The 25,407-nt window shown below is 36.6% G+C and overlaps 2 protein-coding genes and 2 long non-coding RNA genes across 10 annotated transcripts in view; 3 read left to right on the forward strand and 1 right to left on the reverse strand.

Moving 5' to 3' along the window:
- The window catches only part of LOC147832892 (uncharacterized), a 599,182-nt gene that overhangs the window by 498,356 nt on the left and 75,419 nt on the right, over positions 1-25,407 (reverse strand). The window lies entirely within an intron of this gene.
- lekr1 (Leucine-, glutamate- and lysine-rich protein 1) overlaps positions 1-25,407 on the forward strand; it is a 268,106-nt gene that overhangs the window by 159,495 nt on the left and 83,204 nt on the right. For all 7 annotated transcript variants that reach the window (XR_015515142.1, XR_015515141.1, XM_087293331.1 and 4 more), the window contains one exon: positions 9,587-9,668. Coding sequence is in view for 5 of the 7 variants with exons in the window: in XM_087293331.1 (XP_087149457.1) it covers positions 9,587-9,668 (82 nt within the window). In the remaining 2 variants the exon portion in view is untranslated. The remainder of the gene's footprint in view (positions 1-9,586; positions 9,669-25,407) is intronic.
- Positions 329-3,983, forward strand: LOC147832894 (uncharacterized). The gene is made up of 2 exons (XM_087293346.1): positions 329-3,051; positions 3,177-3,983. Exons 1-2 carry the CDS (start codon positions 2,919-2,921, stop codon positions 3,548-3,550), a joined length of 507 nt encoding a protein of 168 aa, XP_087149472.1. The 5' UTR covers positions 329-2,918; the 3' UTR covers positions 3,551-3,983.
- On the forward strand, positions 14,969-17,744 carry LOC137488312 (uncharacterized). The gene is made up of 6 exons (XR_015515162.1): positions 14,969-15,006; positions 15,327-15,434; positions 16,366-16,492; positions 16,668-16,753; positions 17,062-17,104; positions 17,202-17,744. It is a non-coding gene; the product is annotated as an uncharacterized LOC137488312 (long non-coding RNA).

Consider the following 25,407-nt stretch of genomic DNA (forward strand, 5'->3'; position numbering starts at 1 on the left):
AAACTGTGTCGCAAATTTGTAGGCTAGCAACTACACCTCGAGAGCTGTAGTTAGAAGCATAGTTCCTGGTTGTGTTCTATTTCTAGTTATCCCCCCTATGCCATATTTCTTTCGAACATTCCAACATTCAAACTTGGAGTGATTTAAAAAAAAAAAAAATATATATTAAAGTCATCTCTTGGTGTAACTTGCTTTCAAAGTATTTTTACAGTTCAGTTTTAGTAATCCTGATATTGACAATTGTGTTCCTTCGTAGTACATATTGAAAACATTTATGCCATTTTGAATGCAGTCGTGGCTCATGAGCCTGTTGGTTTGTCACCGACTCGGTCCCAGTCATTCCCCTCGCTGGCCAGCAGAGGCCACCATCTCCGGACTTTTAACATTACGTCATCCTTTCACTCTGATTCCAGCACACCTGATCTCCATTCCGTTAATGACCCACGTACCCTTTATAAGCAGCTCACACACACACACACACACACCTTTGCGAAGTCTTGTTTAGCCCCGGCCAGCATTACTGAGCGTTCTATCCTGCCTGATCTCCCGTTTACTACTTCAGCCCGTTTCCTGACTCTGCTCTGCCTGCCCACGACCTAAAGACTGTTACACGGACTCTGATACTCGCTGCCTGCCCTCGACCCAAGCCTGTTACACGGACTCTGATACTAGCTGCCTGCCCTCGACCCAAGCCTGTTACACGGACTCTGAATCACGCTGCCTGCCTCTGACCCATGCCTGGTAATCACTCTGTGTCTGTCAATTGCCAGCCCATATTCATTGCTGTGTATGTTGTATGTTCTCACAGTCGTGCGTGTTGTATGTTGAGTAAAGTGTGACTTAATAAATACTGCAAATGGATCCCTCCGTGTCAGTCTCCCCGTTACAGAAGACTTCGCCCAACATGGATCCCGCAGCCATACAGATTTTGTCTAACGAAGTCACAGCTCAAGCTCAGGTACTGACCACTCATCAACAGCAACTAACGTACTTAACCCAGTTGACAGACGAACTTGTGAAATCACTGCAAAACCTGCAAGTTGCTCCCACAGCGCAACTCACCGCCAACTACTCTCTGAGTCAACCCGTTGTGACACAAACCCCGACGATCTCTGGAGCTCGATTGGCATTTCCTGACAAATTCTCAGGTAACCCAGCAAAATGTAATGGCTTTTTGTTGCAATGTAAACTGTTTATCGCCCAACAGCCCCATCTGTTTAAGGACGAGAATGGAAAAATTGCTTTTGTATGCTCATTGCTCACAGGGAAAGCATTAGACTGGGCTACTGCAGTTTGGCCAGACAGCACCCCGATATTTCCCTCGTTTAATGACTTTCTCAAACGTTTTTGCACTGTTCGATCACCCCGAGGGTGGTCGTAATGCTGGTGAGGAGCTATTGTGTATTCAACAGGGAGATCGCTCCGCAGCTGAATTTGCACTGCATTTCCGCACTCTGGCAGCGCAAACAGGCTGGGCTGATGATCCACTTACTACACTCTACAGAAAGGCTCTGAAACCAGAACTGCATAAAGAGATGGCATGTCGTGACGAGGGAAAAACACTGGACCAGCTGATCGAACTATCCATAAGGTTAGACATTCTTCTCCGCACTCGTAACCCCCTGTGCTCAATTGCTTCCAGTCCTGTATCTCCTGAAACCCCCACTGAACCTATGCAACTGGGCAGAACCCGTCTAAACCCTGAGGAACGTGAACGAAGGAGGAGAAATCACCTGTGCCTCTATTGCGGACTTCCAGGTCATACTAAGGTCTTATACCCAACAAGCCTCCCCCTAAGACCCTTCCGGTGAGTGCTACCACAATGTTCACGACCACAAATGACATTGAGTATACCTGTCAGTTTGAAACACGAAGGAGTTGAGATTTTGACCAGGGCCATGATCGATTCAGGAGCCGCTGGCAACTTTATCGATTACAGGTTTGCTATCACTCACTCCATTCCTCTAACCTCCTGTGATTCCTCCCGAGCCATCACTGCTATAGACGGGCGCCCACTGGGAGAGGGACACATAAAATTCCAGACTCTACCAATCTCTCTTCAAACAGGCTCTCTCCACGAAGAAGAGATTTCCCTCCTTGCCATCGACTCCCCTCGACACTCTGTAATCCTCGGGTTACCATGGTTACAACTACATGACCCTCAAGTTTCCTGGAGAACTGGTGAGATCATTAAATGGAGCAATCATTGCTTTACCCAGTGCCTGCATTCTGTTTCCCCAGTCCAGATCAACACGATTACCAGCACCGAAGACCCTGAATTCTGTCAAATTACTGAGGCTTATGACTTAACCGAGGCTTTTAATAAGCAGAAAGCTACCAAGCTCCCTCCTTATCGTAAAAAAAATGACTGTGCCATCGAACTACTGCCAGGCACCACGCCCCCTCGTGGTCGAATTTTCCCTCTCTCTCAACCTGAGACTGCAGCTATGAACACTTACATCTCCGAGGAGCTAGAAAAGGGCTTTATCAGACCATCTACATCACCTGCTTCAGCTGGCTTCTTCTTCGTTAAAAAGAAGGATGGCAGTTTACGCCCCTGCATCGACTACCGAGGATTGAACGAAATTACTGTCAAATATCGCTATCCCTTACCATTGGTTCCAGCAGCCCTCGAACAGCTCCGCTCAGCCCAGTATTTCACCAAATTGGACCTTCGCAGTGCTTACAACCTCATCCGTATCCGACAGGGAGACGAGTGGAAAACCGGGTTCCGGGTGGGCAGAATACGCTCAACTCCCTGAGAAAGGCATCAACAGGTTTGACTCTATTCCAGTGCGTCCTAGGCTTTCAACCTCCTCTCTTCCCCTGGTCCGGCGAGACCACTGAACTTCCTGCTGTCGATACATGGTTCAGAAGTTGCGAGGAAGTGTGGAACGCAGCTCACACCCATCTCTCTCATGCCGTACACCGATTTAAAGAACAAGCCGACCGACACCGTCGTCCTGGTCCCACGTATTCCCCAGTACAGTGGGTATGGCTCTCCACCCATGACCTACGCCTCAGACTACCCTGCAAGAAGCTCAGCCCCAGGTACGTGGGTCCCTTCCAAATAGACAAACAAATATCTCCTGTTTCGTTCCGACTGACACTCCCTAATCAATACCGTATTTCTCCCACTTTCCATGTCTCCCTGCTCAATCCTGCTGTTGGTCCAGCCGAGGTGGATAGGGAGGTGGCAGCCGGTGAACAAGGTCCCCCGCCTTTCATGATCGATGGAGAGGAGGCCTATCAGATCCTGAGATCCAGACGCTGGGGTGGACAACTCCAATACCTCATCGATTGGGAGGGGTACGGCCCGGAGGAAAGATCATGGATCAACCGTAAGGACATTCTTGACTCAACACTACTGGAAGAGTTCCACTTGCAACATCCGGATATGCCGGCCCCTCGCCCCCGTGGAAGACCCCGGCATCGATTCTCCTCACTTCAAGAGCCGTTCGTTGGGGGGCGGGGGGAGTGCTCTGTCACCGACTCGGTCCCAGTCATTCCCCTCGCTGGCCAGCAGAGGCCACCATCTCCGGACTTTTAACATTACGTCATCCTTTCACTCTGATTCCAGCACACCTGATCTCCATTCCGTTAATGACCCACGTACCCTTTATAAGCAGCTCACACACACACACACCTTTGCGAAGTCTTGTTTAGCCCCGGCCAGCATTACTGAGCGTTCTATCCTGCCTGATCTCCCGTTTACTACTTCAGCCCGTTTCCTGACTCTGCTCTGCCTTCTGCCTGCCCACGACCTAAAGCCTGTTACACGGACTCTGATACTCGCTGCCTGCCCTCGACCCAAGCATGTTACACGGACTCTGAATCACGCTGCCTGCCTCTGACCCATGCCTGGTAATAACTCTGTCTGTCAATCGCCAGCCCATATTCATTGCTGTGTATGTTGTATGTTCGCACAGTCGTGCGTGTTGTATGTTGAGTAAAGTGTGACTTAATAAATACTGCAAATGGATCCCTCCGTGTCAGTCTCCCCGTTACATGGTAAGAAGATTTCTGAACGTGCCAAATTTTAAGAGTAGACTTTAAAAATAAATAAATAAACAATATCCTACTTAATAAATATAATAATAATAATAATAATAATAATAATTATTATTATTACACGTATTATGAAAATGTTACGTTATAACTAACATGGTTCAAATGTTGGCTCTGCAACAGAGAAACTACGATCTTGGGGAAATCATCACTACATCGTTCATTTCCCAAACGATGCATCGTACTATAATAGTTCAGGGCAAGTTATGCTGTTGTTTGGAAAATGCACCCTGTGTGGGATTGAGAGGAACTGACTTTGTAAATTATCCTTGACACCACCTTGTTAAAAATAATTACAAACATGCCTAAAGGTGCCGTTGGTTCAGTGAGAAACTCGGACATCATTTGTTTGCAGATGCCTCTTGGCTTCGTAATCAAATGAAATGCCACAGATTTAAGGGTGCAAATGCATTTTAGGGCCACTTTAAATACCAAACACTGTCATCAGACAAAACCAGACGAAGATGGGCTTGTAAGTGTATAATTTGCGGGGTTGGATGTCCTGTGTGTCAGGTGACTGCAGTAGCACAGCTCTAAATCTGTGGCCAGTCCAACTCCTACAGTTTCCTGTCATCCTCTTCTCCCTCTCGTCTTTTAAAATGTCTCCTGTTTCAAATCCTTGGCTGTTTTTCCCCCTGTCTCTTTGCTCTCTTCATGATAATGAGAGCAGGACCGAGTGAATGCAGCCTCCCGAACGCTGCATCGGATGTCACCGAGCCGAGATGATGAATGAGAATGCTTTCACTGGCCCGTGTTTGGGTGTAGAGTTCACCCTCAATTATGGCTGCTGGCAACCGATAGGCAGATTATGCTTCAGTGCTTCGCAAGAGATAAAAAGCAGGGAAAGAGAGAGAGAGAAAAGAGTTACTTTTATTGGCAGTGGGGGGAATAGATGAACGAGGGAAGAAAACCAGATGAACATTTATAGCAAGTGACAAAAGACAGCAAGACAGAGATCTGTTTTTAACTTTTGCCAACAGTAGATGTTAGAGTTGGATTTATTATTGTGAACATTTCTTTTAATACACAAGTTTCCTGAAGCGAGTCTTCATCACCCGACTAACACCATAGCCTGTTAGTTGTTTAAAGTGTCATGTTTGTCAAAGAATGTCAAAAAAGTAGTGCAAGTAGAGTAAAAGTGTCTGTTGTAAACACTTCTCAAAATAAAAAAATAGCCCTTATAAAAGAACTCAAGTGAAGTGAGTAGCGAGAAGTATTCCCCTTTACTGACCTTATTCTTTGCATGTGATTGGATGCAGCCATTTGAATGTTTTTGGCTCGAGACTTCCGGTCTCATTTACTTCCATTCATTTTTACATGTTAAAACAGCTCATTATGCTGCTTGGTGTTGCAAACTGACACTTTTTTTATTATAATTTTCTACTTGATCTGTATAGTCATGTAAACACTTGTTGGTAGCGAAAGTTTGACCATTTTCTGGCGTTTATTATTCCTAGTCATTTCTCCCATAGATGACTGAATCGGAAGTTCTAAAACAAACGCAAAAACGGGCACACTTGTGCATTTTGGTAATTAAAATGCAGCATAGATTATCATCATTTTCTTTTTTAACGTGCTTCTAAGTGTAAGTTAAATTATTTGTCGTTCATGCTGTATGCATTTAATTGTGAGAATAATTTAATGTGGGAACAAATTACATTCATATTTGCATCTATGATAAGCTGACAGAAAGCATGTTGATGTTGTTTAGTGAAATCTGTGTAACTTAAAGGCTCGTAAACACCGGGACGTTTTTATTGTTTGCGTTGCATCAAAAAAAAAAAAAAAAAAAAACTGAGCATGAGGCAATTCTTTAAAAATGACACTTTTATGCCTGCCGTTTTGCGCGTTGGTGTGCACGATCACATTGACACCTTTTATTTAGTCACAAGGCATTAAACATCGATGGAAAACATGAGCAAAAAAGTCTCTGTGTGCACGGGCCTTATGAGGCACAAATTTAGCTGTGACTGTGTGTTAAAAGGCAACTATAATGAAATCATCTTTTGCAAGCTGTTTGTACAGAACTGTGTGTAGGTTTAGTGATATAGTGAAATATTGGAGTGATATAAACACAACGGGCTCTATTTTGATGATCCATGCGCAAAGTGCAAAGCACAGAGCGCAAAAGCAACTAGGGCGTGTCAGAATCCACTTTTGGTAATTTAAGGACGGAAAAATCCGCTTTTACCCTATTCGTCTAATAGGTGAGTTATAGGTGTGTTTTGAGAATAAACCAATCAAAGTCTTACTGTATCTCCCATTCCCTTTAAGAGTCAGTTGCATTGCGCCATAGCACATTTGCTTTTTACATGACTGACTTTGTAAGTGGAAAAACTGAGCATTTCACTATTAAGAAAACAGTCAAGCAGAGCATCTGCAGCGCGAGAATGAGAGATAAGCCTTCTCATTATCTACTTTCACTTTCGCTCTTGTGGATAGGGAAACCTTGTACACACAGACATCAATTAGCCTAAATATAATTAATTTAAATTGTTAAGGACAAATATTTTTTTTTTCAAAACTACTTTCAAATTCAGTTCTTATTTACAGCAAATGAATAAATGAACAATAATAACGAAGTGTGTTCAAACAACTGAGTTATATCCAAATACACATGCTATGCCCCATATAGTCTAAAACCTGATAGGTGGGCAAATCTAAACTTGTTTTTAATAAAATAAATATACATATGCATATAAAAATAATACTGCTTATAATAATAACATTATGCAAAAGCAAATTATGAATGAATTGAAAAAGCCCCCCAAGATGAAGAAGGCATGAAAGTTTGTTTTTTTATATTTATGTAGGCTAGAAAATAATATGTTTTGTAATATTTTAATCCTTTAAATATATATATTTATATCCTATAGGCCATATATCCTTATTATATCCTATATATATCCTTGATATTTTAATTATTTTTTTCATTTGTAAAGATATTTGGGTATTGCTGTACACCCTGTCTGTATTAAGCAATGTGTAAGCGAGGCGCACAACTAACATGCTCTGCGCTGTAATAGACCAGCTTTGATCTGATCTATCTGAACCTTCTATAAGTTCCTCAAAATAGCAATACAGCTTCTTTTTTTAGACCAGAACGTTTATAGGCACACATATGAGCGCAAATGCATTTGCTATTTAAACAGTGTGGCGGAAAACATCAAAACGACTCTTGCACCAAGCTGAAACTAGCAAACAACTTTTGAGTCCTCAATAGTTGCTCCGCATTGCACCGGGTGTATGATAGGGCCCAATAAGTCTCTTTTTTAAATTTCCTGATGTTAAAAATAGGATCCAAATCCCTCCTATTTTGAGGATAACCGCAACGTGATGAATGAATGCAGTTTTCCCACCCACTGATTTGATTGACAGCCATGTATTAACGTGTTTCCGTAGTGACACATACAATCATATCAACAAGACAGGCAGTGTGCAAAGCAACTGGGATTAAAAGATCTGTTCAGCTCTCTGTGATCATCAATCATCATCAAAAGTGATCAGGAATGAGTTTTACAAGTTAAAAATGTTTTTAAAACAGTGCATGCTTGTAATGAATTACAGCAATTTTAGCATCTTTATCACCACAGCCGCATGTCAGTGCAACGACAAGGACAAGATGACACTTCAATCCTGGTTTGTGGATGTTAAATAAGGTTTCTTTTATGCATAAACAGACATCCATACAGCAGTGGAAATCAATGTGTATTCTGTCACATTTGCTGTGCAAAACATTGTTGCAACTACACAACAAATACATCAAATAATAATTGGGAAAGTTTTTACTGTGGTATTTGTCACAAACGTTACGTGAGATCTGTTTCCTTAATGTCTGTCACCGTGCTGTTTATCTGACGCAGCTGAGGCAGAGATTGAGGCACACTCTACTGCGGCGTTCACACCAGACGCGGATGAAGTGCCAAACGCGAGTGATTTACATGTTAACCCTTTGATGCACAAGCTTTAAAACAGATATAGAAAAAATAAGCTTAGACGGGTCACTTTAGACCTATGTAGGGCATCAAAGGGTTAAGTCAATGCAAAGATGCAAATAGATATCCTGCGGTACTATATGTGCGAACGAAACGAATAAAGTGACAGATTTTATTGATCTATGTCGCGAATGATGCATGTCGCATGAATTGATCGAGTTGGAAAATCTGAACTCCAGTGGACATTTGCACCGCATTAACCAATCAGGAGCTTTGTCTTATAAAGGCGTAATTATGATGTAGCGCCTGTTGTTTGTGTCCCTGGGAAAATCTTCCGGCTGACACAGAAGAAGCTGGGCTCGGCTCAATCGGAAGCATCGCTAAAAGCTTCCATCAGGTATAGTTTCTGTAGGAGTTTATAAACTCACAGAGCTATAAACACAACCATTCTCTCAATAAAATCTATGTTAGCCATTTAGCAATGAAGCTAGAGTCACCGGGCAGACAGAAACCCTGCCCATGATGCAAATCTGTCCATTATGAAGTGAATTTGATGTGCGAATAAAGCGAGTAAACTAAAATTGTTCACACGTCTTTTCACACGGAAACTGCGTGATTTGTCCGCTCATGACACGTCAGGTGTGAACAAAGCATCACAGGCACATGGGAACGGTGGGCGGGAAGAACTAGCATTCAAGGCACAGGCAACAAAACCAGCTACTAGCAACTTTTGAAAGATATATTGAATAATCTGATGGGTGTTTTGAGATGAAACTTTACAAACACATTCTGGAGACACAAAAGATGTATCTTAAATCTTGAAAAAGGGGTAAAATAGGTGCCCTTTAATGCTTAGGTTATGCACTTAGAACAAACTACTAGTGTCCAGCAGTTGGCATCGCAAACTAAGCTCGCGCAGTGCTGATATAATGCAAGCAATTTGTGCATGTATTCAAAAACATAACGTTCTGTTGTACATTAACATTATTGTTTAAGACCATTTCGTGATTTTAGTCATTATAGGAATATTTCATCTTCTTATCAATGACATGCAGTCATACAGTCTCTCGCTCGTTACTTGTAACAATTTTTCATCTTTATGGACACTTTTAATGGTTTTACACTGTATATGTTTGCTGGATTTATAAAGTGGTCGGTCTGTCTGATGTGATTTTTCTGTGCACCATTTGATAGGACAGATCACAGATCAGATAGGACAGCAAACCACAGACAAGAAAATATTTAACATATAAAGTAGTGACCATAGGTTGAATGAAAATAGCAACATAAAAATGCAGATATGGCACTAAAAATGTAAGAAAAACTAAAAGTATATATATATATATATATATATATATATATATATATATATATATATATATATATATATATATATATATATATATATATATATATATATTATTTTTTTTTTTTTTTAATTACATAGTAATTTAAATTTAAATTATTCAGTAAAATACTAAGTAAAGTAAAGTACTCAGTAAAGTACTTACTTACTTAAAGTGTTACTTAAGTTGCTGCATTTAATGAAAGTTCTTTCTTTTTTTTGCCTTTTTTTTTTACAGGCCTGGAAGATGAGATGAATTCTTTGAAATTGGAGCTCCAGAACAGCACACATGAACAAGAGCATGCGAAGAAACTCCTGGAGTAAGTGTTTGTTGAATAATCCACATTATTGTCAGCACATATACCACACATTTTGATTCACAGATTTGTTCACATTTTAAATGTAACAACCCAAGCTCATGAAATATACCTAGTGTTTGTGTGAGGACAGTTTTGCAGTAATAATATTACACTATGTTGTTTCTTGCATATTTCTCAGATAAAACCTTACAATTCTAAGGTGACGATTTACATTACCGTTCAGAAATATCTTATTTTTTATTTTTTTATTGGTTTTGAATAAAGTTTAAAACCATATTTTTATTGGGCTAAATTTATTTGATATAGTACAAACATCTGTTTATGATATTTTACAATATTTTAATGCATTCCTGTGAGATTGTTCAGGATCATTACTCTTTAATTTTCAGTGTGCCTTGATCCTTCAGAAATAAGTTAGCTATTTAAAGAAAAATGTAATACAAGATACACTTACAGTACAATACAGACAATACATTAAATTAAAAATAAAATTTAAAAATTTAATTAAATTAACTCAGTGGTTGAATTTTTTTTTTTTTTAATAAGCCAATTGTTTTATAATTATTAAAAGTGGTACGCTCTCTCATATGCACTGGTATTTAATTCCAGCTTTCTGCTGCTCTAACTGAAAAAAACAAATAAATAAATAAAAATAACTGATTGTCCATAAGCAGTTCTCATAAGTTTAACTGAAAATATCCCCTTTAACTGATAACCTAGTCTGTCTTATATTGTCCTTGCAGACAATCTTACATTGTTTGAGGGGTGGTGGTGGAAGATCATTAAATATTTTATACATTCTTGTAACACTTGTTTTTGTACCATCCATACAAGAAAATATAATGGTGTTTCTGTAAAAAAGAGAACTTCACTCTAAACTCAGATCTTCAGTTACGTTAGGGATTCAGTTTAAATTTGCTATTGAGAAGGTTTAAATTGTCAAAATGGTAGCACTTGTTTGGTTTACTGGAGGAAATGAACCAGTTCTTGCAGAAAACAAATAAGACTTTCTACAGAAGAAAAAACACTATTAGAACTACTGTGAAGTTCCTTGCTCCATTTAATATCACTTGAGAAATATTTGGGAAAGAATAAATGTTTCACAGGTTAGCTAATAATATTTTATGCTTCGCTGTATGTAGCTAAACACTGAAGTGAGTGTTACTGTTACATTATTGTAATATAGATGTTGGGTTAATTAGGCTATCATTTTTGTTTTTTATTTAAGGAAAAAATAAATAAATGTAAAGCTTCAAGTTAGTTAAAACACAATTAATTGCAGGTGAAAGCAAAACAAATCAATTCAAAATAAACTGATCATTGCTTTAGCTCTGAACGTTGCTTCATTTAAGCCTTATTGGTTACCTTTTTCCAAGAGCATTATAAGCAGTCAGATTTGATAGAAAGCACTTTTTTAGAGAGCATAGATCAGATGAGAGGCTGACTAAATATGTGGCTCACTAAGAAGAGAGTTTTAAACTATGACGCACTGATAGCCACTAATATTATTTGCAAGGTTGACACACTCCAGGTAGATTATTCTGACCCAGTATTTCATCCTCATTTTCTCAGGATTCAGCCCTTCGTCACACACGCTGCATCCAACGCTCTCAGCACAGCTCGCATTACAGCTCAATATAACACCATTATCTATAAAACACCCCCTCCTCTCCTCTAGAATGATTTAATGTGTGTGGGGAATGAGAAAGAGCAGCACTTTATGATTTGCTCAGTTGGGTAACAGTCATCCATCTTCCTCCTAGTCTGAGAGAAAACCGTCTTGTATTACATTTGCATTCCAATGCAGCGCTGTCTGTCTAAATAGGAATATTTATTTCACCAAGGCGATGAGGATATCTTCCCTACACAATGTGACATGTCTCCTCATGAAGAGAGTCTAGTTTTATTTTATTTTTATATTATTTTATCCTGGAGGTGCACAATGAGCAAATGTGTCTCAGTAGTTAATGTTAATCAATGCATTTACTAACATGAACAAACAATGAACAATACATTTAGTAGTTCATTGTTAGATCATGTTTACACATGGTGCATTAACTAATGTCAACAAGCTTGGACTTGGATGTTAATAATGCATTGGTAAATGTTCAATTATGATTAATAAATGCTGTACATGTATTGTTCATGATTAGTTCATGTTAGTAAATGCATTAACTACTTTACAGATTTTATATCACATTTCACACACTGATTCAAGGCTGGGTACCTCTACATGGACTTCAGTAGTATTTTGACCTTATTCTGAATAAGACAATATTATAATTAAAGTGTTTACATTATTTGCTTTTAGAATATTGCTTTCATGTTGCAGTTTTAGTTGTTGTAGTACATATACATTCAGCTGTAAAATGTTCCGCTTCTGACCTCAGTGTGTTTCAGTCAGTCGTGTGTCACAGTATCCTGTTCACCAAATGAGATTGCCATGACATTTGCATTATGGCAAAAACAAAAAGAACAGAAAATGCTGGCTGCCACTTTTCAAATTAGTTGTCAAGAACAAAAAAAAAAAAAAACAGGTAATATTATTTATCATTTGGCCCAAGTACACAGGTTGGTTTTACTGCAATCTAATTATTATAAATTTATTAATTTATGCAAAAACAAAAAAGACAGAAAATGCTGGCTGTCACTTTTCAAATTGGTTGTCAACAAAAGGTCATATTAAATGATGTAACTAGCTGCCATCTTGGATGTTAAAAGTATTTTTTTCTGAGGTCAGGGTTGTTTGCTATGCCCCAAGTACTCAGGTCGAAGGAACATAGAAATTCTATCTGACTAACATCTAACATCTTAATGTGTTTGAAAAAACTTTCAAAGGCTTTTGTTTTCATAAACCACGTGGACGTGAATGCGTCTGAGTGTTTTATTGGCTAAAGTAGACGTCTCACGTCTTTCCAGCAATCTTCCTTCTGCGTTCACACAGTACAACATTCAGGAAAATTACCGGTAATGTTACAACTTTACTTTCCGGAAAATTGGCGAAACAAATTTACCAGTATTTTTAAAAAGGGCCTGTTCATACATACAGACCTTTCCGGAGAATAGCCGGTAATGTTTGATGTTTCATTTTTGATTACAAAACTACAAGGAAGACATTAGACAAAGATTTAAGAATTATTTTTAAGATCTTTAGAATCATATCCTATCTGTTTGGTAACCATATTAATTTAAGTTAGGACCACATTTAGGACAAAAGATAATATAGAACAGCATGTCCTGTCTGTTATATTAATTTAAAGTCCATGTGAACATATACAATGTTTATTTTGCCTGTGTACATTCTTTAAGTTAATCCACTAAAAAAAAAATGTTTTTATAATCATCAATCCAAGTTTGACCATTTGTATGTGCTTTTGGTGTAGCATTCCTTCTCTGCTGGCCTCAGCTTGATGGCTTTATATCAAAATACTTAAAGGTCCTGTGAAGTGCTTTGAAAAGTGCATTTGTTTTATTAGAAATTTGGCATGATCTCAATTGAAACATGAAGACAGAGCGGGGCATAAAGTATCTCTTTCCCTTAATTAAAAGCATCCAATAGCATTTTGTTTGTATCACAGGTCTGCCAGTGAGATTGGTTGAGCTCAAGTACATCATTTGAAAATCAAATGAGAATTGTCTTAAAGGGAACATATAAGATAAGATAGAGCATTTGATTGGTCAGAAGATTATTGTCTTGACTTTAGGGCAACCTGATAGCAGTCCTAATTTTAAAATTGTTTGAGAGCTACATACAATTATTACATACATTGATGATTAAAAATGAGGAACAAAAAACAAAGATGTTTAATGGTAGAAAGACTCTTTGAGGACCCTGAAGATGTGTTATGTTTTAATGACAGAACACATGTAAAAACAGACTGCAAAAACATATTTCAGGCCAATTGACTTTTTTTTAAAAAAAATTTTATGCTAAATAATTAGAGTTGTTTAGTAACAGACCTGAGATTTAAGGTTTACTAAAGAAAAAAAAATAAAAATGATTTTGTAAGATTTAATAAAAATGTCAAGTCAAGGTTTTCTTTGCATTTTGTGACACACAGGTTACACACTTGGCAGTGGTCAGCAGTTTATGGTAAACAAAAGAACATGTCTTTGAACAAGAATTTGTATCTGCTGTCTTCTGTTTTCATGTATTGCACTGGTAATTATTAAACCAAACAGCCCAATATTGTAAATTGTACTGTAACAAAGAAACTGTATGTTGATATATACAGTATATATTATTCTGCCATGGACATTGCGTGGGAAGGTACCATTAATATATGTACTGTAAAGTGTAAAACAGGAACTCATGTAAACACTTTAACCATATTGTTGTTTTATTAATAATACAAAACAATAATTAGGTAATAATTAGATTTACCATTGTCTATGTAAATGTAGGACTATAGTATTGTTGTCTCTGTAAGAGTGACTGAATACTTACTTTATTTTCTTCCTTGTGTGTGAAGGCGCTTCTGTGAGTATGAGAGCTGTCAGGTGTGTGTGTGTGTGTGTGTGTGGCAGGACAGTGTATGTGATGTGACAGTAAGAGAGTGGTGTTTGCTGTCAGGGCTGCTCTGGCATTGACAGCTGTGTATGTGTGTACGTGTGTGTGTGTGTGTGGGACGGGGCTTGTCGCGTGCTGAGTCCTTCCTGCCTTCTGCACAAATGTACTTTGGTAGGTTGATAAACAAGCTGACAGGCCTCCATCTCTGTAAAAAACACACAAGATGTACAAAAGCATTCAAAAGTCTGGCTTGGATTTTTATTTTTGTCATTATTGTTAGTTGTAATTATTAGTAGTAGTATTTTGCATTCAAAGATTAATTAAACCGACAGAAAAACAAAACAAAAAAACATTTACATTAGAACAAAATTATTAGATCCTTAAAAGGGCACCTATTTATCCCCTTTTTCAAGATTTAGGATACATCTTTTGTGTCTCCACAATGTGTCTGTAAGGTTTCAGCTAGAAACACTCATCAGATTATTTATTATAGCTTTAAGAATATTGGAATTTTCTGCTTTGAAAACATTGTAGCTGTGTTGCCTGTACCTATAATGCTAGTACTCCCCACCCACCGTTCACAGCAAATTCATCAGAGTTAAATTCTCGGTGTTGAAGCATTTCAGAGTAAAGTGTTGACGTTAAAGAGTTAGATTTTGATAAATGAATATAATAAGAGTTAGAATTGATTTTATTCAGTGCGAAATCAAGGAGTTATCTATTCAACACTTGGTGGTGTTATTTCCAACATCCGGGAATTCATGCAGCCCCAGTCACTGAAGAATTTTCCAGACGCCATTTTCCATCTGAGGTTTAGAACAGCAACTGGTGAGTCAAACTACCTAAATGTTGGTATTTTACTGACTTTCTTTAAGGAAACACAGTTGTAAACATATTGTTAAGTTAATAACTTTAGAATGGAGTGACAATTTTAAACTTCTGCGGTTCATTCATGGTCGTTTGTGTATCTAGCTTAACTGCATTACTATTGACTTCTTTTCAAGAATGTTTTTATATATGCTCACGCATACATAGTGCATAAAAACATCAAATGTACATGTTCAACACATTTCTGTCACGCTTAATGCCATTTTGTGCGTTGTTACCCATCTGTAAAATAAAATCGACACTTCTCCTTTAATTCGAAGCAAACTAGCGAGGGAATCCCCGGAGCAGCCTAACGTTACTCTGCCCGGATGCTAACGGCAACACAGGACGGTTTCCATAAGCTCTGGAGAGTTTCTAAAACATATCTGGTGAGTAAATGAACATATGCTTACTTGTAAAAGGCTTCCTGACTGAAACATATGATTGTTTGTTATTCGTGTACGTTAATTTGGTTATTTTAAACACCGCGGCCCTTTTAAACTGGTTCATTCGTGGCCGTCCATATAACGTTACCGTTAGCCCATAGACTCGTGTGATAACGTACGCTTGAATTATATTAAGTGTTGACAACCATTAAAGTCGGAATGTTAACATTAATGTATTTAAATGACCGCGTTTGCACTTTATCAGACATTTAACGTTACAGAAGTCTCCTGGAAGTTGCGGGACTAACGTTAACGTTATCCCGCAAATGCACAGAGACTCCCAGATGCCCAAGTAGATGCCCGCAAATGAATGATAATCTCCCGGAAATCGCGCGTCTCCCGCCCGGTCATTAAACACTTTGCACACCCCTCTCCACCGCATCCCTCCCAGCTCTTCAGGTACGTCGCGCGCAACTCATCCCAGCTCTTTAGGTTCTCATCTCTCCCGCTACCTCCCGCAAATCAACTCTGTATCCCCCGAAAATGACTTTTCCCAACTCGGGATGTCTGACGTTTGTAAGTTAGGCTATTTCTGTAGTCAGGAAGATCTTAGTCAAGCTTTTTCTCCCGCATGATGTTGTGCTTAAAACTATAGTCTAAACTTAGCATGTACTGTACACAACATTTCCGTTTTATTAAAGACAATTTAGTGCGTTGTAAACAGCCACCTGTCTGTAAAATTAATCAACTGATTCATATTTGAGCAGCCTAATGATGATACAGGTTTGATTTGTAGATTTATTATCAATAATCAACATCTGAATCAAAAGATATCTGAAAAAGTGTGAGGCATACTTTGTGATGTTCATCTCTCTTTTTTATCTGAAGGTTATGCATATGTGTTAGATACTAATGTGTTGTTGTTTTTTAACAGCCACAGTTCTCTATACAATAACACAAGACCCTGTGACGGTGGCTGATTAGAGGCGGATGGTGTATTTCCAGAGTTGGTGAAATGACCAAGCACACCTTCTTGGTCATATGTGGTGATAATAATGAAGGTATGTTTGATAAAGTTCTGTATTTGTTTCACATAAGCTGAGAGGGTATTAGAGCATTAGAGAATAACAAATGACATGAAGGTGATAAGTTTTGTATTGTGGGTGAACTGTTACTTAAATAATGTTTTGCTCTTTGCTTTGCACTTTTCCTCTTCTGCTTATCCTAATATTTTAGATTATATTTGGACCTGAAACATCTGCTAGACTCCAGTAAAGGTGGCGTCAATACTGGACCTGAAAGGGCCTAACAAGTTGAATCTGGTAAAGAAACACGCACACACACACACACACACACACGCACGCACGCACACGCTTACAGAAAACTGTAAGTTTATGAATATTTTTTACACTGTGGCCAATATTTTGGGGAAGTCAGCATCACTAAATGATATAAAAGATTTTAAGCTCCTCTAAATTTTGCTCCAAGTGTTGTGTTAAATTCAGGATTCTGGACAGACAGCTGCCTGTTTTTCCAGTTCTAGTCATAGTGGTTAACCTAATTGTGTTTGGAGATTCAACAGTGATGTATGTGTTTTTTCTACTTTTCCATATCCTGTCACATCAACCAGCTGGGAGAGTCAAGTTGTGGACCATCATGAAGATTTTCAAATGGTGAGTTTAGATTTCTTGAATGTTTTATTTACTTTAAATGTTCTTTTAAATATATCATAGAATTTGATTGCAATTTGTTTTCAAACATTTTTCCTAGTCATGCTGGAGTCTTGAAGAGTTCTTAGATGAGCATCACCCTATATCCGTGCATCAGGAACCACCAGACGTGCGATCAGCAGCTGCTACATCGTCATGGATAAAAAGGTCATCCTGTGGCTGGGAAGCACTTCATTCACAGGACATGCTTGATGAGATTTCCTAGCTCCAGTTTGTTTTCACACAAGTTTACAGCATTTATACCTTCATTTAAACTGCTATGTTTGATATGGAGGAACAAGGAAACACCAGAAGTGAAAGATTTGCACGCCAAAAAGTTTAAAATGTGATTTCAGAAGAAAACTATGTGGTCAGAAGAAAACTATGAGTGACAATATATTAAACTTTCAAATTGCTCTGATGAAACATCAAGTTTGGACCAAAGGACTGAAACAGCCTTTTTGAGCACTGGTCATACATATTTTGTTGATACTGTCTGTACTAATAAAACATTTAAAGCATATCTGACATTGTTGCATTTTAAAAACTGAATGAATTGTTGAAGTGGTGAATGTTTTCAAATAAAATGTTTTTTCTTTTGTAATTTACAGTCTATTTGACCTTTTTACCATATTTACACTCAAGAGAGTTGAATAAAATAACAATATATTACACCAGGTGGTGTTAAATATAGTTACATTTTTAACTCTGCCTAGAGTTAAAATGAACCCTTACTTCGGTGTCAATGTGCCAACCCTTTTGAAAGTGTTGATTTAACTCTGTTTTGAGTGGACCCCATGAGACACTTTCAAAGTGTTGAAATTAACACCCATAGAGTTGTTTTGGGTCCCCATATTTTGCTGTGTTCCCACGTGCCTGTCAGAGTGTTCCTCAAACTCCACCTTGGCTGCTTCAGATACACAGCACATTTGTGAGAAATAGTTCAGTAAGAACTTTCCCAATGATTATCATTGATGTATCTGTTGTGGAATTAATTCAAGCCTTTTACTGAGTCACACACACTGAGTCAGTTGTTACAAGGTTCACACACACACACAGCGCACTCGTTTAACTTTGCACTGTGTGTAATGTGATAGGATATACAATAAAGTCCATTATTGTATGAATATCTGTTATGTTAATGTACAAAATGAATCTGATTTATGTCAAGTTGCTGTGGGCCTCAAAATGTAAGGGATTTGGACCCATTTTGACGTCAGAAAATAAAAAAGAGTCTTATTGTGTTTATATCACTCCAATATGACCGTAGATACACTATACATACACACAGTTCTGTCCAAACAGCTTCCCAAAGATGATTTTCATCATAGGTACCCTTTGAACATTATATTTGTCAAAGAATGTTTCTTTTTCAAATATTTGCCAAATTATGTTTAATAATTATGTGAGTAAGAGATATTTTCCAGTATTTTATCTAATTTTTTTTTTCTTCTGGATAAAGTTTTATTTGTTTTATTTAGCCTAGAAAAAAGCATTTTTTTATTTCTGTTTTTTTTTATCATTTTAAGGTCACAATTATTAGCCCTTTTAAGCATTTGTTTTTTCGGTTAGCTACAGAACAAACCATCATTAAACAGTAACTTGCCTAATTATCCTTATTTGAATAGTTTACTTAATTAACCTAGGTAAGCCTTTAAATTGCATTAAGCTAAATACTAATATCTAGTAGAAATATTGTAAAATACCATGTACTGTTATCATGGCAAATATATATATATATATATATATATATATATATATATATATATATATATATATATATATATATATATATATATATATATATATATATATATTTACCCATTAACTAAAAACTTAACTAACTATATATATAAACAGTTATTAGGCTATAACGACTATTTAGTTATTAAAATTGATATGTTTGGAAATGTGTTGAAAAAATCTTTGTTAAACAAAAATTGGTGAAAAAAATATAAAAGTAGTTGTTATTTACAGAAGGGCTAATAATTCTGACATCAACTGTACCATGAAATTAAGATCTGTTTTCGTCTTTGACAACAATAATAATTTATTTTTAATCATTATAATAAAATATTCCTTTTTTTTTAGAAAAATTATAATTTTCTGTGTGTGTGTGTGTGTGTGTGTGTGTGTGTGTGTGTGTGTGTGTGTGTGTGTGTGTGTGTGTGTGTGTGTGTGTGTGTGTGTGTGTGTGTGTGTGTGTGTGTGTTTGTGTGTGTGTCTGAGTGTGTGTCTGAGTGTGTATGTTTATGTCTTTTTTTCTCTGTTATGTGTCAATAGCTATGTTTCCATGCAAAAATCCAAATTAACTTTATGTGCAAAACTGGATTATGGCATAAAAGATGTGTAAATAAAGCTGCATTTCCATCGAAAGAGACAAACTGTACAAAATGTAGCCAAATATCAACACTAAAAACAGAATTTGCTGTGGTAGGAAAAGCTGCTTGAATCTTTCCTTCATTTAATAATTTACTTGCACCTCAGAAGGCAATCCTGACATGTAGTGAACGCGCGGTGGCGTTTGAAGGTGTGAGATGCAGAGCACACTCTTGATTCTGGAGGTCATTCATAATTCAATAACACTGAAACGATTAAGGCCAAATGACCAAAACAACATGATGTTTAAAAAATGAGCTTGCTGGTTTATTAAATTGAATTGAGCTAATTGTCTCTGATTCTCAGTCTACTTTAATGTGTGTTTGTTGCTTTGAATGTGAGCACTGAAGAGAGCAATGTGCTGAAGCGTTTGCTTTCTCTTACTTGTTTTAACTCACTTGCACTTTGCCCATTTTGCACAATGTAACTTGTAGCAGCCGTTCTCAACTCAGCCATTTTACAATATATTTATAGAGAAGTTAAATAAGCAGCATATCAATAAAGATCTCATACCATTGATCTAAAGCTTTTGCTATTTGTTAGCTAAACATTTGCAGTACCAAGTCTACGTCTTAATATACATACAGTCTGAAGTCAGAAATATTAGCCCCCCCCCCCCCTTTTGTTTATTTTTCCCAATTTATGTTTAATGAAGAAAAGTTTTTTTTTTTTCAACACATTTCTGAGCATAAAAGTTTTAATAACTCATTTCAAACAACTTTATTTTATCTTTGCCATGATGGCAGTAAATAATATTTGACTTGATAATTTTCAAGATATTTCTATACAGCTTCAAGTGTCATTTAAAGGCTTAACTAGATTAATTAGGTGAACTAGGCTGGTTAGGATAATTAGGCAAGTTATTGTATAATGATGGTTTGTTCTGTAGACTATCAAAAAATATAACTTAAAGGGACTAATAATTTTGAGATTAAAACGGTTTAAAAAATAAATAAAACCTGCTTTTATTCTAGCCAAAATAAAACAAATAAGACTTTCTCCAGAAGAAAAAATGGTAACACTTTAGAATAACTATCCGTTATAGTTAATAGTCTATTAATAAACTGTTAGTTAATGGGTTAAAAATGACTTGTTGAATAAAAGTTAATGGTTTGTTAACTGTGCCTTGGATAGCCAATATATCACTTACAAGCTGTTAGTTAACACATTATAAATGACTTATTAACTGTATTTTAATTATTTATAACTATACATAATAAATTAGTATTAGATCATGAACAAGCTGTTAGTAAATTATTACTAAAGACTTATTAAGTATCAGTTAGTAGTTTATATATGTTATTGGGACGTTATTCTAAAGTTGCAACTATTCTTCATTTATTAACTGTTATTAAATGAGCAATAGTTGCAACTTTAGAATAACGTCCCAATAAAATACATAAGCTAATAACTAACTATTAACTAATACATTAACTCACATATTACAGATCAGTTGTTCATAGTTTGTTAAACATCTACTAATACCAGTGAAACTCTGTAGTACAGCAAATGGGTGAAACAAGTTTAACCTACAGAAATTAAATGTGATATTTAAAATATAAAATGTTTGTACCTTAACCTTGTTACACTCATAGGCTTTTCTGTGAGCTGTATTTTACCAAAGAAACTTCACAGATGAAATGTTGAACATTGTTTTCAATTTATAGAAACACACATACACATGACAGAACAGCAGTATGCAACAGAATACAAACCCATGAGGTTTGGGCACTTTTTGTGCTAAACATGAAAACAAAACAAATAAAAATTTATTTTATTATAAGAGTTCTACAAAGGTTTCACTGGTATAAGTAGATGGTAAATACACTATGAACAACTGATCTGTAATATGTGAGTTAATGTATTAGTTGTGTTAGTTATTAGCTTATGTATGTTTTTGAGACGTTATTTTAAAGTTGCAACTATTGCCCATTTACTAACAGTTAATAAACGAAGAATAGTTGCAACTTTAGAATAATGCCCCAATAACATATATAAACTATTAACTGATACTTAAACAATCTTTAGTTAGTAATTTACCAACAGCTTGTTCATTATCTATTACTAATTTGTTAGGTACAGTTATAAATCACTAAAATACAGTTAAAAAGTCATTTATTACCTGTTAACTAACAGCTTTTAAGTGATCTATTGGCTATCTATAAGGCACAGTAATAAATAATTAACAAACCATTAACTTTTATTTAAAAAATATATATTAATCGACTATTAACAAGTTATAACGGATAGTTATTCTAAAGTGTTATCATATATATATATATATATATATATATATATATATATATATATATATATATATATATATATATATATATATATATATATATATATATATATATATATATATATGTATATATATATTAGACATAATGTAAAAATACCCTTGCTCTGTTAAACATCATTTGGAAAATATTTTTAAAAAGAGACAATAAAAAATCAAAGGGGGGCTAATAATTATTACTTAAACTATATACATATAGTGGCTCTTCAGAATAAAGCTCATTTGTATTGTAGAGATAAAGTAAGTCTAATAGAAATACATAACAGTAAGTAAATGATCATAGTGAACTACGTGTTTGACCTAAATTAAGTTATACAAGCAAGCCAGCCAAGTATAAAACCTGAATTATTCAACTTTCTCAGTGAAGATATCCTAGACTTTTTCTCAGCATGATGGAACTTTAGACCTTATTAATTGGATTGCCCTGGGTCAGCTTCTCTTGTGTGTGTGTGTGTGTGTGTGTGTGTGTGTGTGTGTGTGTGTGTGTGTGTGTGTGTGTGTGTGTGTGTGTGTGTGTGTGTGTGTGTGTGTGTGTGTGTGTGTGTGTGTGTGTGTGTGTGTGGTGTGTGTGTATGTGTGTGTTAATGTGTCTGCCAAAGCTTTGATATCTCCATATCAGGGAAGAAAGAGCATTGTTTGTATGGAGCATGTGTTCCTATGACAACCACACAACCTATAACCCTATTTCAGGCTTGCGTATCACACATCTGCCGAGCCCGTTTGTTTCTGTGCCTGTGCTGATACATGTCAGAAATAGTTATGGGCTATTTAAAAGACACACTGAGCAGCAGACCACCAATGTAATTAACCTGCGGGGGGAGAGAGAGTGCAAAAGTGCGAGACTCAAAGAGAACTTTTCTAAAATGATGGTGAGACATGAAGTGGTGATATACACTATAGTCCAGGACATTGTAGTTCGTTTACATAAGTAACAATAGCAAAATAAAGTATTTTCTGACAACTTTGACATGTTATACACTAACATTTTTTATGCAGTGGAATGAGAAGAACAGAAAGTGAAGAATATACTGCAGACAGTCTGAAAAAATATTACAAATTTGCATGAATCTGGTTGACAGCAGAGACTACAGGCTGTCATTGAGGATCAATAACAAAATGTTGATAATCGTGGAAATTTTGTCATAGTTGTCTGAATCATTTTTGGTTGATTGTAAATCATTGCATACCTGTCCATCAAAGATTTGACAGTAGCTGAAATCATGTTAATCCACTTGCTAAGTTGTGACATATCAGTGACGAATGGAATACTGTTTCCGGGTCTAAGACGCCAGTCATATAAAATATAAAAAAAAAACATTCGTTTATGACCCCTTTTTAGTAATACATTTACATAAAATCATAGTGTACACAACAGTCTTTGGACTTGCTGCACCACAGAGACCAATATTTTAACAATTTAGAACAAATTAATCACTTTCTGGCCGGATATTAGGCATGGTTATATATATATATATATAAATAATCACAATATATATATATATATATATATATATATATATATATATATATATATATATATATATATTGTGATTGTGATTTTCAACATCGCTTTGTAAACATTTATTATTACCTTTGAGTTTCCTTATACAGTTTGATAGAGCTTTTGAACCCAGAAGAAGATTCCTGTGATGTTAAACTTAACAAGCGGATATAGAGACAGAGGGCATTTAAGCCACAACTACACAGAATGGTGGGTGGGGTGCAGCTTTCTGTTGTGGGACAGCTGCCTCCCTGTCAAGTCCAAAATAATTACAAAAAAAAAAAAAAAAAAAAAAAAAACAGAATGTAACTGGCACTGGACTGCTGACTTCTGATTGGTTATTTTTTCTGATTGGATTAGGTTCCAATCCAATATTATATTTAGTACTGTCATTTGCTGATGCTGATTGACATGTCATTTTTCAAAAAAACTTAATTTTGAGTTGTACTGTGACCACGAGTGTTTTTCAAATTGATGACATCCTGAAGATGATAGAATATAGAGATAAAAATAAAGTAAAAAAAATTAAATAAAATAAACAATTAATTAACAAAAGTAAAACAATAAAACAGAAAACTGTTCAATAGCATTATATGCGAGTGTCATCACACTATCATTTGGTTAAAACAAAATGTAAATATTATTGTGTTGTATGCCAACAACAAACACCCATGTTAGAAAAAGGCCTGATTTAGACCAATATAGTTAAATTTTTCTTTGTATCTCCTCCTCTCAGGTTCACAAGGTGGTGAAATATTCATTTTACATGGTTATAAATAGTTAATGTTTCGTGTTGCCCATTACTTTTCATTTCATTATTAGTTCTCTTACTAAGCTGTTTGGACAGACATGTGTTTAGGTATAGTGTATAGACCGTCATGTTAGGGTGATATAAACACACCCAGTCCTTTTTTTTTTAATTGAACAACATAAAAACGGTGGACCAATTGGAGCGGATTTGAGACGGACCGCAACTTGACATAGGAGTGCGGTTCCCCCTCCCACCAATATTGATTGACAGGCGCGCATTACCACATCCTTAGTTTGTTTTTTCATGTCTGACATTTTCAGCGTGTGAGTCAAAGCGATGTCACCAAAGGAACATCCTTGCTCTATCTTTGAATGTAAGGCTCATTGGGCTCAACACAAGAGCCTTCATCCTCTTCCTGCGAATGAGCAACAGAGATTTTACATAAATGTACATATATATATATAGGCTATTTGCACAGAATGCAGTGAATGCAACGTATCGAGATTCGGGCCATTAAAAACAGCTGATCCACCCCGAGGCTTTCAGCACTCTCTGAAAACATTTGATTGATCTTGGCTGGCGAATGAACATTCACCACATGATCATTCTCAACGGTGCCATTGTTTGTAACTTTAGGTGGGTTTGCAAACATGTGTACTTTTCATTGCATCATTCTCAAACTTCAGCCGTTTACATTTCCCGGTCAGCCCTTCAGCCGTTTGCTTCCGTGGTCACAGAAGCTCCCTGTCACCTTAACTAGGTGCGGCTGTAAAGTATGAGCGCATTGCCTCCCGTGTGCGTCCCTCCATTGGAAATAACAAACTTGCCTTAGTTATAGCCTCAGTCAAAGTTAATCCAGTGTGCGTGGTTATTAGTCTTGGTGTACAAGCTTGGAACTTTAAACTAGCACACAGTTGGCATAATTTTGTTTAGTTGCCGCAGTGTAGTTCTGTGTAGAAAGACGGTGTAGAGAAACCTTAACAATTAATTAACTGTGACAAATTAAAGGGATGATAATAATAAAACCAGGAAATCGTTGCATCCCTATATGAATGATGTTTTGACGCATGTGATGATCCATTGTTACATAGCAGCTGTAAAACTATAGAAAGACACAAATAATTTTAACTACCACTCATATTCCGACACATCAGGAATATTGATTTCTCAACAGTAGTCTCTGCTTGGTCTGTGTCCGAGTCCGGGTTGTACATGTATGGCTCCACCCCCTTGTTGTGTGTGAAGTCGAAACTAATTTTCATGTGAAGCAACACACCCCTAAAACAACGAGCTGTGTACATGCCCCCAAAATGACACTTTTTAACACATTATAA

Source organism: Danio rerio, chromosome 18 (genome assembly GCF_052040795.2).
Source record: "Danio rerio strain M-AB ecotype USA chromosome 18, GRCz13ab, whole genome shotgun sequence".
NCBI lineage: Eukaryota > Metazoa > Chordata > Actinopteri > Cypriniformes > Danionidae > Danio > Danio rerio.